The sequence below is a fragment of the Sprattus sprattus genome (assembly GCF_963457725.1).
Source record: "Sprattus sprattus genome assembly, chromosome: 3".
Taxonomy (NCBI): Eukaryota; Metazoa; Chordata; class Actinopteri; order Clupeiformes; family Clupeidae; genus Sprattus; species Sprattus sprattus.
Window position 1 is genome coordinate 40,132,903 of NC_137922.1, and position 14,258 is coordinate 40,147,160.

At 41.4% G+C, this 14,258-nt stretch overlaps 1 protein-coding gene across 1 annotated transcript; it reads left to right on the top strand.

Annotated features, from left to right (window-relative positions):
• Positions 1-1,981: 1,981 nt before the first annotated feature.
• On the top strand, positions 1,982-11,770 carry osbpl7 (oxysterol binding protein-like 7; the record flags this gene model as incomplete). Its single annotated transcript, XM_080835822.1, has 22 exons — positions 1,982-2,113; positions 2,400-2,543; positions 2,833-2,886; positions 3,005-3,118; positions 3,233-3,394; positions 3,691-3,814; positions 3,939-4,057; positions 4,230-4,322; positions 4,664-4,687; positions 5,431-5,581; positions 5,863-5,981; positions 6,203-6,295; positions 6,630-6,798; positions 7,195-7,484; positions 7,897-8,034; positions 8,127-8,190; positions 8,313-8,391; positions 8,623-8,767; positions 9,025-9,175; positions 9,333-9,459; positions 11,231-11,353; positions 11,662-11,770. The coding sequence occupies 22 exons, from the start codon at positions 1,982-1,984 to the stop codon at positions 11,768-11,770; spliced, it is 2,724 nt and encodes a 907-aa protein (XP_080691948.1).
• Positions 11,771-14,258: the final 2,488 nt, after the last annotated feature.

Genomic DNA, 14,258 nt, shown 5'->3' on the forward strand with positions numbered 1-14,258 from the left:
CATTTCAATTAAATTCCCTGTGAGAAGTATTAAACTGCAGTAATCCTGATTTGTGTAGGATATTCTAAAATGTTCCACGTTGAGTAAGTGAATGCTATCACCTCCAAATCTTCTTATCCGGTTTCCTCCATGCTCTTCTTTGGCTGAGGTCAATCCTACCCCCAACAACCAAGGTTTACGTGAGAACTTTCGAGATCAAGCAGGGAGGAGTTTTTGGGGATGGCAAATGATTCTGCTATCAGATATCAAGTCTTTGAAAACCTTTAACAATTGTTCATATTTTTTCAGGAACCTTGCCCATCCCGTTCAAGGTTTCATTTAGCCTGTGAGCTTGTTATTGCTTGTTTGACGGCTGTTCAAGAGAGGTTACTAAAAAAGCCCTATTGAAAGCCAATTACAGAGATGGCTGTAATCCTGTTCTCTCCAAGACGTGTTCCTTCTCTCTTCGTCACTCCAACTCTACATGGTTTAATTAACGTGGTCCATACCTAGCCATACACAATTTTGATGACTTGGCTGAAACTGCAGAGACAACTGTGTCATGTCCTTATATCAAATTTTAGGTGTAGTGGATTTCAAAAGTCTTAATAACAGAATAATTAACACTGAAAATGAATCGGCTTCCAAGGCCCATCATGTGAAATTCTTCCATGTTTTTTACCATTTCTGGCAAGACAATCTAAAAGGTTTTTCTCTAAAACAAATTCTCATCAATGGTGATCATTGAATTGCCATGTATGTATAATATTTTACAGATGTGTTCTATAATATTATCCTCACAGTTATTGTGTGAAAGTATATTTGTCAACTCTGGTATTTTTCAATATACATTTGCTATTTGCAGCCTTTTAGTCTACAGGTCACAGAACTTTCGCAACGCATTCAAAAACACAGCATGAGAAATAACACATGCAATAATACACAATGCAGGATGAAGCCAGCCATATGTCACTGCAAGCTATCTTATCTTAGGAGGTGGTCTCTGAATTTGGGCATTATATTTTAATTGCCTTCCTGTGAATAATGACCATATCTTTCATGCATTGAGAATAAATGGTAGAACCAATTTTAGTGTGAAGAACATATGGCAGAACATATGGCAGACCAAAATGTATCTTCCAATGGTGGATCTGTAGTGTATTACAGAGTCACAAGTACTGCTGAATTCTCTTGTTTGTCAATAAACCGTACTGTCCGTTTGACTCAACGTGACTACATAATTTTGCTGAGCAGTGTGCAGTTACTAGAGAGGAGGTAGCATTGGCTTGAACTTTAATCTCCTGTGCTTGGCCTGTGTTTATGAGGTGAAGTACAAGCACAATCCATAAGAATTTCCAGGGCAGAGTGCCACTAAGGACAGGTTAGATTTGTCACTTGGTTGCTGTTAGGTAACAGGATTTAAAGGAGAGCTTGCACTGGATTCAAGGCTGCTTTAAGAGTGTAGTCTTCCCACAATAACTCTTGCCATTTACTTGTTTTCATCACCACTAAATGACAAAAATGACCCATAATCCTCTTAAGGGCTGATGGAAGATCAAAATATGATCGTAGCAAAATTGCTACATGTTAATCCTGACAATGTTCAGATGTTCAAATGGTCACATGTACGCTACAAAATGAGGTTCTGGGGATTTCTGCATTATTATTCAAATGTATTGGAATTATGAAAAAAAACCAGAAGCATTTGATAAGGTTGATCATTTAGCTACCAGGTGATTTCACAGAAGTGGCTTAGCAATTTAGATGGCCAACTTTAGCCACTGAGACTGACTAATGCCATGCCAATGAGAATCTGCTATTACAAAAATTAGTAAGCCATTCCTGCTTGATGTAAAGATCAACTCTACATTTATTTTTCTTCCCCGTACCAGACAAAACAATGCCTTGTCTTTGTTGAAATGGACCCCTTTGAAGAACCAGACACAAACTAAAGCCAAGCAAGTGCACAGACAGAGGGAAGAGCAGGAGCAATCACCCTAATATGGAAACCTATGGGCCAACGCTGGACCGCAGCCAGTCGGTGATGAGTGGCCTGGAGAAGACCAACGTCGGCTGGAACAAGCCAACTCACTCACGGAGCAGCAGTACCGCTTCCTCCCGTCACTCACGACCGGTTAGCCCCGCCTTCATCCATTTGGGCCAATAACCTGCCTATATGTTGACTAGTTTGCTTCTAGCATGACTTAAGTGGGTGTAATGACTTGAATGAATACGGATTTGGTTCAGAGAATGCAAAGACCATTTTGCTCTGCCTCATATTAACATGTCCCATCAAGTAGTTTGGTCTTCTATTCTTATGATCTTATGTAGAATAGTTGGGACTACTCACCACAGAAGCAGTGGTGTCACATATGGAGCATGGTGTTGATAGTGTCTCTTGTCATCATTCGCCCCTCAAGCACATAAAAGACTGGGAGATAATGGATGACCTTCAGATGGACCTGGCGACAGGTGGGGAGACCCTGCAGGACCTGAGCATGCCTGGCATCTGTGAAGGCTACCTGATGAAGAGGAGGAAATGGCCACTCAAGGGTTGGCACAGGGTGAGCAAAGGTTTAGGACTGGTAGACCTTCAAGCTTGCATTGCTGTATCATTTAGTGACTAGTTTATGCATAGGGTTCTGTTATTCTACCTGAAATTGTAAGAATGCCGTGCAGACATACTCGTAACATTATTAAAGAATGTGTCTATAATATTGAGGTCTCTGAGTAAAAAAACAGACGTGTCTGATTGTCGGAAAGATACATTTCTGGGTTGTATTCCTCAGGCATAGTATGAATACTGCACAGGTGTGACTCGCCTGATATCAAAATGTTTTTCTTTTATTTCAGAGGTATTTTGTGTTGGACAAAGGGATCCTCAGGTATTCCAGAACACAACAAGACGTACGTTTATAGTACCTACTAACCTTTACTTCCTTTGATGTTGATTCAAATGAGATCACCTTTGACATGATGTTTGACATGTTTGACCTTTGACATGATGGTGGTCTTTTTTCATCAGTACTCCAAGGGCAAGCTTGGCGGTTCCTTAGACGTCAGCCTTGCTGTCATATCCATCAACAAGAAATCAAAACGTATTGACCTAGATGCCGGAGACAATCTCTATCACATAAAGGTACTCAAAAAACTCAACCTCTCAGGGTTTTTTTCTTTTGTGGAAACAAATATAATCCATCTTTGTCAGGACAGACGCGCTTTACCATGTCTTCTCTCTGCACCTCTCTCCAAGGCAAAGAGTCATGAATTGTTCTACATTTGGGTGACCAAGCTGACCGCTCACCGGGTGTTTAAGAAGAGTGAGGCAGCAAATGTTCAGAATGGCTTCTTCCAGGCTCTCTCCCAAGGAACCAGTGGAATGCTAGCTAATAGAAACGGAGCAATGCAAGACAATGTGAGTTTCAAGCTCCGGAAGTAACCGGAAAAACAGCACCACCATCGTGTAAAATTGAATTTGTTAAGTTCAAATGTGAAATACAGTCTTAAAGTTAAATTCAAAGGTCCAATACAGTCTAAAAATCCACAGGTACTGAATTGAGCAGTTGGCACGAACATGCTATCAATTGTTTTTTAAAGAAAAAAACGAATTCTTTTCGGTATAGCACCACAATTGCAATTGTTTAAAACTAAATCTTAAAAAGTTTATCTGAAAGTCAGTTTCTGACCACATCTCCTGCATGGTGTTTATAGACTTCTGGGTCCTACATGGGTGAGACCTCCCCGGCATCTGACCCACCCATAGGCAACTCTGGGGTGAATGGAAAGGTGTCTGCATGGCTACAGCAAACCCAGGACAATAACAGCTGTGCCCAAGGTCTTAACATCTTCTAATAGTTACTTTATGGGAGTGTGGGATGTTGCAAAGGTTTTAAATTCAGCATCTAGTTTGGAAGCATCTTGACTCAGCCTTAACCTCTCACATCGCTTGAATTCTCTAGAACTGAACCGGGTTCAGGTGGATCTCAGTGAGCTGACCCGACTTGTTCAGACACTGCATGCAATGGACTCAGGCCCAGCACTCAACAATGGAGAACTACAACGGATCATCAGTGTGCAGGTGAGACAACTCCGATTGACCCTCGGCACTGTTGAACAACTGCATGTATGGGTTGAAAGTAATTTGTAGCAACTATGTTTAGATGGTTTGCGTATGAGTTGTGTGTTAATCCTGCCAATTTCGGATTGAATTCTGATGCGCCACTGTCTTTATGTCTGTGTGTCCTCTACAGAATCTTTCCCTTGAAAAGCCAAAGAAGCGTTCAGAGCGATCAAAGATGTGGGGGCACTCTCGCACCCTGTCCAGAGTTGAGGCACTTGGAGTGGTAAGGATAATGCATGATAGAATTTCTATACACTTGTCTCACAGATTGTTTGCTGTTTTGCGTGTGTGTGTGTGTGTGTGTGTGTGTGTGTGTGTGTGTGTGTGTGTGTGTGTGTGTGTGTGTGTGTGTGTGTGTGTGTGTGTGTGTGTGTTCATTTCCTACCGGTCTTTCTACTGCTTTCCACAATCATTTAAATAGAATGGATTTCTTAATGGTTTCATTTTGAGATGCTGGTAGATAATACAAATTGTCAGTTGTAAAAATGAAGATGTAGCACTGAATGTATCAGGGTAGAATGCCCATTCCACAAGTAACATAGTGAATTCCTTTTTCACCTGAAGCCATTGCGTGGGATTACTAAATCGGTGAGTCGGCAAACCTTTGGTAAAACAATGCAATCAGCATTCATTTGATTCGATTACAAATTGATAGGGATGAAAAGTAGCGATAACGAGGAGGGAGTGCCAAAGATTACTATACATTATGCAGTACAACAATTTAATATTTTCATTATATATCTATCCCAATGTTTACTGAGTTAATTAAACTGAACATAAGTCAGATGTGTTTGGCTTGACTTACATGTACTGAGACAAACAGGTGTGTCCACAGCTCTGTCGTATTTCCCAACACCCTTGTAGCTACTGCATGGCTGTATAAAAACAAAGCCATGTTCACGTCTGTCAACATTCAACTGTGATTTGAACCAGGCACTTTTAAAGGCACTTAGCAGTTACAGCTGCAGTTATCTGGTTTAAAGTTGCAGTATGTAGTTTTTGGCAGTGGACAAAAACCCCTCTGTACTCACACAGATCTGAAAGAAAAAATGAAAAAATAAATAGTTTTTTGCCAGTAGCACTGTTCACCATTTTTTCAGAAGCGCATTGTTGTGGTTTATTTGACAACAGAAACTACAAACTGTACCTTTAAATGAGGCTTTATTCTGTGTAGATTCTGTGTCAGTGTTAGACAAACATGTATTTCATTTCACACTAATACCATATGCACAGAAAATTCTTGTTTTCCTCCTTTATCTTGACTATTCGTATACCTGTCCTTTATTCTCTCTCTCTCTCTCTCTCTCTCTCTATCGCTCTCTCTTTCTCAGCTGTCGTCCACTCAGCTGCACAGTGCGTCCCACCTCGGCGCCTCTGTGCCGTCCATTCCAGATTACGTCTACTCCCAGCTGGCCCCTCCTGCCATCATCTCTCCCGAGGGCAAGAAACTGCACCTGGACATTTGCACCGTGTCCCACAGAGGTGAGAGTTTCTCACAGGACACCAGGAAAAGATGTGGACCATTAATTTATGGGCAAACATGATCTCCAATAACACAAACTGATGGTTAAGCAGTTTATGTGCAATGAGATAGACAGCAGAAGGCAACACTAGGCTCAGAAATCGCAGTATCAAAAGCTATTAACATTTAGCAACATGAACCGTTAGATGGGGTTAGCTGGTGAACCATTACCATTGGTGTATTATTGTCTTACCTTTTTTTGTGTTCTTTTTTGTTAATTTGTTCTTTTTTCGGTCCCAAGTCCATACTTCCCTGAGGTTAGTCCATGAGTCCTTGGCTCAGGAGCGCCAGAAACTCCAGGAGGCTTGGAACAGTGGGGAACTCCCAGCTAGCTCCCAACAGATGGCTACCCTGCTCGAGGTGAGGCCACCATCATTACAATCTCTTTCCGAAACACCAGGATAAACCCCAGGAATCCATCCCAGAAACCCTGTACAACTTACTGTGTGTTTAGTCAGGCATTCTGTTTAGTTAATGTTGTTAATGTTTGAGTGTCCATTGTACGTTGTGTTTGACTAGATTGTTCCATGTCTGTGTGTGTGTTTGTGTGTGTATTGTGAACTGTATGTGTACATGTGCAGTTAGAGATGCAGTGTCCCCAGACCCAAATCTACAGTGTGTCAGTGACGCCAGACTCCTCAGAAGATTCCTTCTGTACTGTGCGCCAGAGGAAGGTGTGTCTGCAGGGACAAGTCTTCTTTCTTTTTCTCTTTCTCATCGTTTCCTTTCTTCGTTCTGCAGAATATATCAGTGATGTGGCTCTCTCTGCCTTGTTCTATTGACAAGCTGAATGTTCTTAATTAACTCTGCAATATTCCCCAGAACCAAAAAAAAAGTCTCGATTTATTTCACTGTACAGTGAAATGATGTGTGTGTGTGTGTGTGTGTGTGTGTGTGTGTGTGTGTGTGTGTGCGTGTGCGCGTGCGCGTGCGCGTGTGTGTGTGTTACGCTCTAGGTTTTTTAGGCTCTTACACTCTTCCTCCTGTTTCTCCTGTCTCATCTTCCAGCCTGGCTCTAGCCGGCGTGCCTCTTATCGGCCTCCCTCCGCGGCGGAGTCGGTGGCGGAGTACTTCGATGCGAGCGATGACCTCCTCGGTGTGAGCTCCTCTGAGGCCTCAGAAGAGGGCTCAGGCCTGAGCGACGGCACCAGCAACTCTGAGCCAGAGGAGGGCCACGGTGAGAGGGGGCATTTGCAACTTTAATATTTATTTGAGGGACCTCCGGTCTCCAAGGTCAATTCTCTTGAATAGAAGAGGAGTCTAAATGTGAAAGCTTGTCTATAGATACAGTGAGGAGTATAGGGCTGAGCTGTTATGGGATTTGTAGTCTTTTCAAACAGGATCCTGTCTAAGGACAATTCATAATTTAACATTAATTATTGAAAAATACACATCTTGTTCATATTTGTTGACTTGAATATTCTATTATTGTTACACATATACAACGGAGGCAGTTTATCATGAATCTAGAGTTATACATTATGAAGGCTTACTTTGATACATATAGGTACAAACATGCAAAATTAAAGTGAAATTAAATCTTAGTGCTCACATACCCATTATCCCCTCACAGAGTCAGCCACAAGGAAATACCGCGCCAGCCTTTCCAAGGCCCCCGCCAAGGCCGGCGTTGAACCACAGAGCACCGGTCGCCGCACCACCCTGCCCGCCGTCTGCCCAGACAACAGCCACATCGGCCTCATGTCCATCCTGTACAACAACATCGGCAAGGACCTGTCGCGAATCTCCATGCCGGCGGCGCTCAACGAACCCATTAACCTGCTGCAGCGGCTCTGCGAGGAGCTGGAGTACTGCGAGCTGCTGGATACGGCCAGCAACACCGACGACCCCTACGAGAGGATGGTGAGGGGGCAATGCAGCTTTGCAGACATTTGAGGAGCTTGAATGAAGAGTTTGTAGTCTTGGTGTCTTTTTTATGTGAGCTTATTTGATGAGCTTAGTGTTTCACACTTCACTTGTTATAGACACACTATTGAGACTTTCACTCAATAGAACTTTAGTTCAAGTTATCCAAGGAAATGTTAGATTCAAATACTGAACTACCGACATTTTAATGACATTTGGGTATACAGCTACTTTGATGACTTGTTGAAAAAGTGTGTGTTTATTTAATTATTGAAACGTATTGAAATACATTTATTTGTAAACTTCATTTATTTGTTTTTTATTTATTTCTATTGAAATGTTTTGAAACAGGCCCGTAGAACCTGTGAAGAAATGTCATGAAATTAATATCAGCATCTTCTTTTCCCAGTTGTATATTGCTGCCTTTGCTATCTCTGGGTATTCCATTGCTACCTTCCGAAACGGATACAAACCCTTCAACCCAGTCCTTGGAGAAACCTATGAATGTGTACGGGAAGACCGGGGCTTTCGACTCATCAGTGAACAAGTGGGTAAACATGGCTGATTTCAGATCAGTTAAACTGTATATGTTATAACACATGTACTAAACATTTATAATCATCTGATATCTTTACTCAGGTCTGTCATCACCCACCTATATCAGCTTGTCATGCAGAGTCAGCGAACTTTTGCTTCTGGCAAGGTCAGTTCCATTCTAGACTGAACAGAGCTCAAGATATGTGTTTATTAATAAGCATAACAGGTTTTTGAAACATTGAAGAACATTTGAAGAACACTGGATAACCTAACTTGTGACCTCCTCAGACCAGCGATGGAAGAACAAGTTCTGGGGCAAGTCTGTGGAGATCATGCCTTCTGGAATGGTCAATGTCACTCTTCCAAAGTGAGTGTTCATGTCGTTCCACAGCTATGATAAATATGTTTCCTGTTGTGGTGTGTTGAAAGCCAAGTAATTTGAAGCCTCTTCAGTACATCTGACTCTTACTGACTTTCGAATAGAGAGAACAACAGTGGCCACACTGTGTAAAATCAGCAGGCGAATGGCAACATTGCAAACAGGAACTACAGTAGTTGGACAAACGTTGGCAAACATCACCTCATTTTGCCTCTGTAGGCGTGGCGACCACTACGAGTGGAACAAAGTGGTCACCTGCATCCATAATGTCCTGACCCAACCGCGCTATCTGGAGCACTACGGTGAGGTCATCATCCGCAACCTCAAGAGCTCCATCTGCACCTGCAAAATCACCTTTGTCAAGGTTAGTGAGTCAGAGAGAGGAGCGCCATTTTGACAGTATGTTCTCATTATACAATGATTAATATTTGTCGAATGCTTACCTATAGGTAAGCTTCAGTAGCTTAATTATTCCTTAATTATGAGGCAAGTATTACACAGTTTCACTCTTAATGATCATAATTAGTACATAATTAGACTAGATGTTCCTTTTTTGTTCCGTTTAATGCCATTGAATGACGAGACTGGACACGCTGTTTCTCTTGATCTCCCCATCTGCAGTCTCGATACTGGGGCTCAGATGCCAATAAGAACGAGGTGCAGGGCCAGGTGCTGGACCAGAGTGGGAGGGTGGTGCACAGGTTCGGAGGTCTCTGGCATGAGGGCATCTTCTGTGACACACTCCCCAACCCACAGTGCCTCTGGAAGCCATGTAAGCACACTCCAATCTCATGCACTTAGAAAGGTCACCCATGATGTAAAGTGTACATACTGTATATAGCAATTTCACAAAAAAGTTAGAGTTTACTGTTTAATAGAGGACTTATTTCTGTCATTGTATCGACAAAATGTTTCCTCTTTTCTCCCAGATCCTCAGCCTAAAGACTCCGTCCTTTACTTCGGCTTTTCCACCTTTGCCCTGGAGCTGAATGAACTGACTCCAGATCTGAAGCCTCTACTGCCCCCTACAGACACACGGCTGCGCCCCGACCAGAGGTGAAATGATCCTTACCTGCAGTAGAGCTCTGAGTGGTTTGGGTAGAGTGAGAAACCACTTAGCTCAGGACTTCACCTTACATCTCTGGATGAGTTGGTTTCCTAAACTATGGTTAGATGAAGTTGTGATGTTCACAGTCCCTTGCATGTTCAGTTTTTGTTGCACTTTGTGTTTGACAGTGTATCACTTACTTTTCAGAACGTTAGCAGTACATTTAAAAAACAGATGTACCTACATTTGCACACATACAGTGGGGAAAATAAGTATTTGAACCCCTGGCGATTTCACAAGTTTGTCCACTTGCAAAGAAATGTGTGATCTATTATTGTAATGGTAGATGTATATTAACAGTGAGAAACAGAATATCAACAAAAAGAATCTAGAAAAATGCATTATATAACATTTATGACTTTATTTGCATTTGATGCAAAAAATATGTATTTGAACCCCTAGCAAAACTGACTGACAAAAATGACTTAGTACTTGGTGGAATAACCCTTGTTGGCAAGCACAGACGTCAGACGTTTCTTGTAGTTGGTCACCAGGTCTACACACATCTCAGGAGGGATTTTGGGCTTTGCAGATCCCCTCCAAATCTTTAAGGTTGCGTTTTAAATGGGAGAGAATGAGGGAATGAGGTTCAAGCCCAATATTCCACGTTACATGGCCCCATCCATAGTCCCCTTGATGCGGTGGAGTCGTCCTGTACCCTTGGCAGAGAAACAGCCCCAAAGCACAATGTTTCCACCTCCATGCTTGATGATGCATGCATGTATGATGTACTCTTTGGGTCATATTCAGCATTCCCCCCGTCAAACACGGCAAGTCGAGTTGATGCAAAAGAGCTTAATTTTGGTATCATCTGACCACATTCTGTCTCCCAATCCTCCTTAGAATCATTCAAGTGTGCAATGGCAAACTTCAGATGGCCCTGTACATGCACTTCCTTGAGCAGGGGGACCTTGCAAGTGATGCAGTACTTCAAAAAATTACGGCGCGGCGTGTTGCCAATGGTTTTCTTGGTGACTCTGGTCCCAACTGCCTTGAGATCATTCACAAGCTCCCCCTGTGTAGTTCTGGGGTTATTCTGCACCTTTTGAATGATCACTGATACCGCACAAGGGGATATCTTGCATGGAGACCCAGACCTAGAGCGATTAACATTTGTTTGGTGTTGCTTCCGTTTACGAATAATCGTACCAATAGTTGTCTGCTTCTCACCAAGCTGCTTTCCAATGGTTTTGTAGCCCATTCCAGCCTTGTGCAGGTCTACAATCTTATCTCTGACGTCCTTGGACAACTCTTTGGTCTTGCCCATGGTGGTGAGGTTGAAGGTGTGAAGTATGATTCTTTGGACAGGTTTCTTTTATAAACGTCACCAGTTGAGATCAGGTGTACCTTGTTAGACCTAATGAGGACTAATCTGTGTGCTTCTTGGATACATAACTGGTCATTGTGAGCCAGAATTCTTGCTGTTTACTTGGGGGTTCAAATACTTATTTTTTGCATCAAATGCAAATAAAGCCATAAATGTTATAAAATGCAGTTTTCTGATTTTTTTTGTTGATATTCTGTTTTTCACTGTTAAAATACACCTACCAATACAATTCTAGATCACACATTTCTTTGCAAGTGGCCAAACTTGCGAAATCGGTAGGGGTTCAAATACTTATTTTCCCCACTGTATATAAGAGTCATGATCAGTGAGATGGTACATTTACGGTCAAAGTAGAGTGGTAATCAGTGAATTGTGAACTTAACTGTCCACAGGTTCTTGGAAGAGGGCAAGATAGAGGAAACGGATAAACTCAAAGACGAGATCGAAGACATGCAACGGGAGCGCAGAAAAGTGTTGAGCAGTAAGGGGGAGGACCATGTGCCTCGATTCTTCAGGTCAGTGGCTGTTTCTGTGTGTGTGTGTTCAGATCGACACAGTGAGAAAGGGTCACATTTAACCTTGCCGTTCAAGAGGTGCTTGTTCTGACTGTATCTTTATTTTGCATTAATATTATCACTTAATGTTTCTTTCTGGTATTTCATTTTAATATGCACATAATACAGATCAAATATGAGACGCATACGACTGAATTAGAATAAAAAAATCTTTGGTCTCAATCTCTTATCACATCTTGCCATTGAACTACAATGTGTAACTTCATGAATGTCTGTTCATAGCCACACTCATGTTTTCTGGTCAACAGAAAAACGGTGGACGCTGCTGGGCGAGAGGTGTGGATGACCAACGGAAGCTACTGGAAGCTGCGAGAAAACCCAGGATTTGCCAACATAAAAAACGTGGAATTATGGTGACAAGTGATGGTGATGTCAAGACAGAAAGCACATTTTTTTCTTCCCTTTTTTTCTTTCTTTTGTTTTTGAAGCACGTATGAGATGCCTTGGGTTGTTTCTCCTGAGCGATGATAGTGCTCTGTCTGACAGAGGAGCAACATGTCTGGAAGGCTCTTTGACAGCTTTCCTTGTCCACCATTAAAGAGAAAGCAGGATCTTTTCTCTGGATGGAGTATTTTATAATGCTTGAAGAAACAGATTGCCAAGAAGCAATCAAATAAGGACAAGACGTCATAATTAGTAACTGTAGGGGGAAATACAAACACACAAAAACAGACTCTTTAGTCAACCAGTTCAAAGTATTTGTCATGTGGAGAGCATTTTCCTTTGAGACTTTATTTTTTAAATCATTTTATATGTTTACTGAAATGATTTCTTTATTTTTTAATTATTTATGTAAACTGTGCTATGTGTGTCATGAATAATGGTGGGTACAGTTACAAGAGAGAAGACCGGTGTAAAAATAGCCATTCACTTACATTTTATTTTTGTAATGCACTCAAATAGCCCTTTGGAGGTGACCATTCGTTTCAGTGGAGACTTCACCTGGTCTTTTCCTGAGAGGTGCTTCAGTTGCCACATATCCTAACATGGGCTTAAACTTCCTGAAGATGGCAGTCATGTACATACGTCATTTTTAGAGTGCGTTATTCAGTTGAGGTACAAACCTTTTAAGAAAAACTTCAATTAGGTCACACTTTATGTTTGGGTTTTTTTGCTGCTGGGAAAATTATTTAAATGCCATAGAATAAACAGATGCTTTGTCTGTGAACAGTACAGTAAGAACTGTCACAGGAACTAGACACTTAAAATTTGTTCAAAAACAGACATGATAGTCTCTGAAGAAACTTAGAAGAAGTCCAAACATGTACAGATTTACAATTAATATAATTTTAATGCATGAATAAAAAAAACACAACAATCAGTACATTACACAATATTTCACCACTTTTAATAAATAAAAGATTTCCTCTGCTTTTTTTAGCATAATCTTTATTACACTGAAAATAAAAACAAATACATCTTTACGTTTTCAGTTCCTCTACTGCATTTCTGTCATACCTCTGATGCTGATTTTTGGGTTCCTTCCAAAAGTACAAGAACGTCTTAAGGAGCACAAGATTTTTTTTTAAATACTTTTTTTCAAAAATTACATTTATACCTCAGAAAAGCCAAACAAACCATTGTACAGAGAGATGCAAAAAAGACTGCGTACTTACAAAAAAAGCCAAGTTGCCCCAAAAAAACTGTTCTACAAGAGTTAATTGTACAATACAACACACTCAGGAGTCCTCGTCTAAGAAAACCATTAGACACTTTATCATCATCCTAACTCCTAGTAACAAAGTGAACCTGCTGACGCATTTTACAGTCTGCACATGATCTTTTTTTTCAGGTGTTTATAAGCTACTTTGGCCACTAGGGGTCAGCCAAGCTTCCATATTGAGGCTTTTTTGGGGATCCTGACTCTCAATAACTGTCGGGGTTTTGCCAGTGTACAATGAGAAAGGCCAGAGAGAGGTTTCAGCGCAAACAAACAAAGACAAAACAAGTTATTGAAAAGTTATATGGAGACTTCATCATTATGAAATCACATTTTTTAATTGCACTTGAATTTCCTGAATTTGAGAAATATTTATATCTGAATTTCAAGTGTAATGAAATGGCTAGGTATTCTTCTGAAATCGACATCCCAAATATCCAAACAGGTCACAGAAAACTGTATCTGTCTCTGTCGCTGTCAGTTCGTGTCAGATTGACATAGGAGTCCTGACAGTTTTTTTTTTTTTTTTTACTATTCTCATGAGGCTAACCTTTCCGTGGCATTGGGGAATTTTTGTTACGTTGCATTGCTCCTTGAGCCAGTGTGCCCACGGAGCTGGATATAAAATGGCATCTTCTCCCCCTGAGCCAGGCGCGTTTTGGGGCACAGCACGTGAAAGCGGTGGAGGGTTTGAAAGGTTTATATTCCGTCACAAATTTCCACCTCAAAATGCCATCTGTATGCTGTCGTGTTACGGCAGTGTCAGCCACGAAGAGCATGTTTTAGTAGTCAAGGCAAAGGGCAATTGGATCTGCCATCGGATGGCTTCTCATCGCATTAGTTTGGATTAAGGGGCCGTTAGGAATATTCCGTTTGAATACTTTCTATAGCACCATCAGCTTTACGGAACCTGCGTTGTCAGAAGAGGGGTATTTGTGAGCACGAAGGTCATGATAACACATGATTTAGAAAAACAACATCAAGACAAGAAAAAAAAAAGATCTGTGATATTTGATTGACATCCGTCATATTGTACTTTTGTATATCACATGCTCAGTACTGAAGAAGACTTGATGTGCAGGTTTCCCAGATAAATTGCCACAATTTTTAGATGGTCAGTCTAATCTGCAGAGTGTGTGTGTGCCTGTGTGTGTGCGTATGCGTATGCGTGTGTGCTGGGGTTGG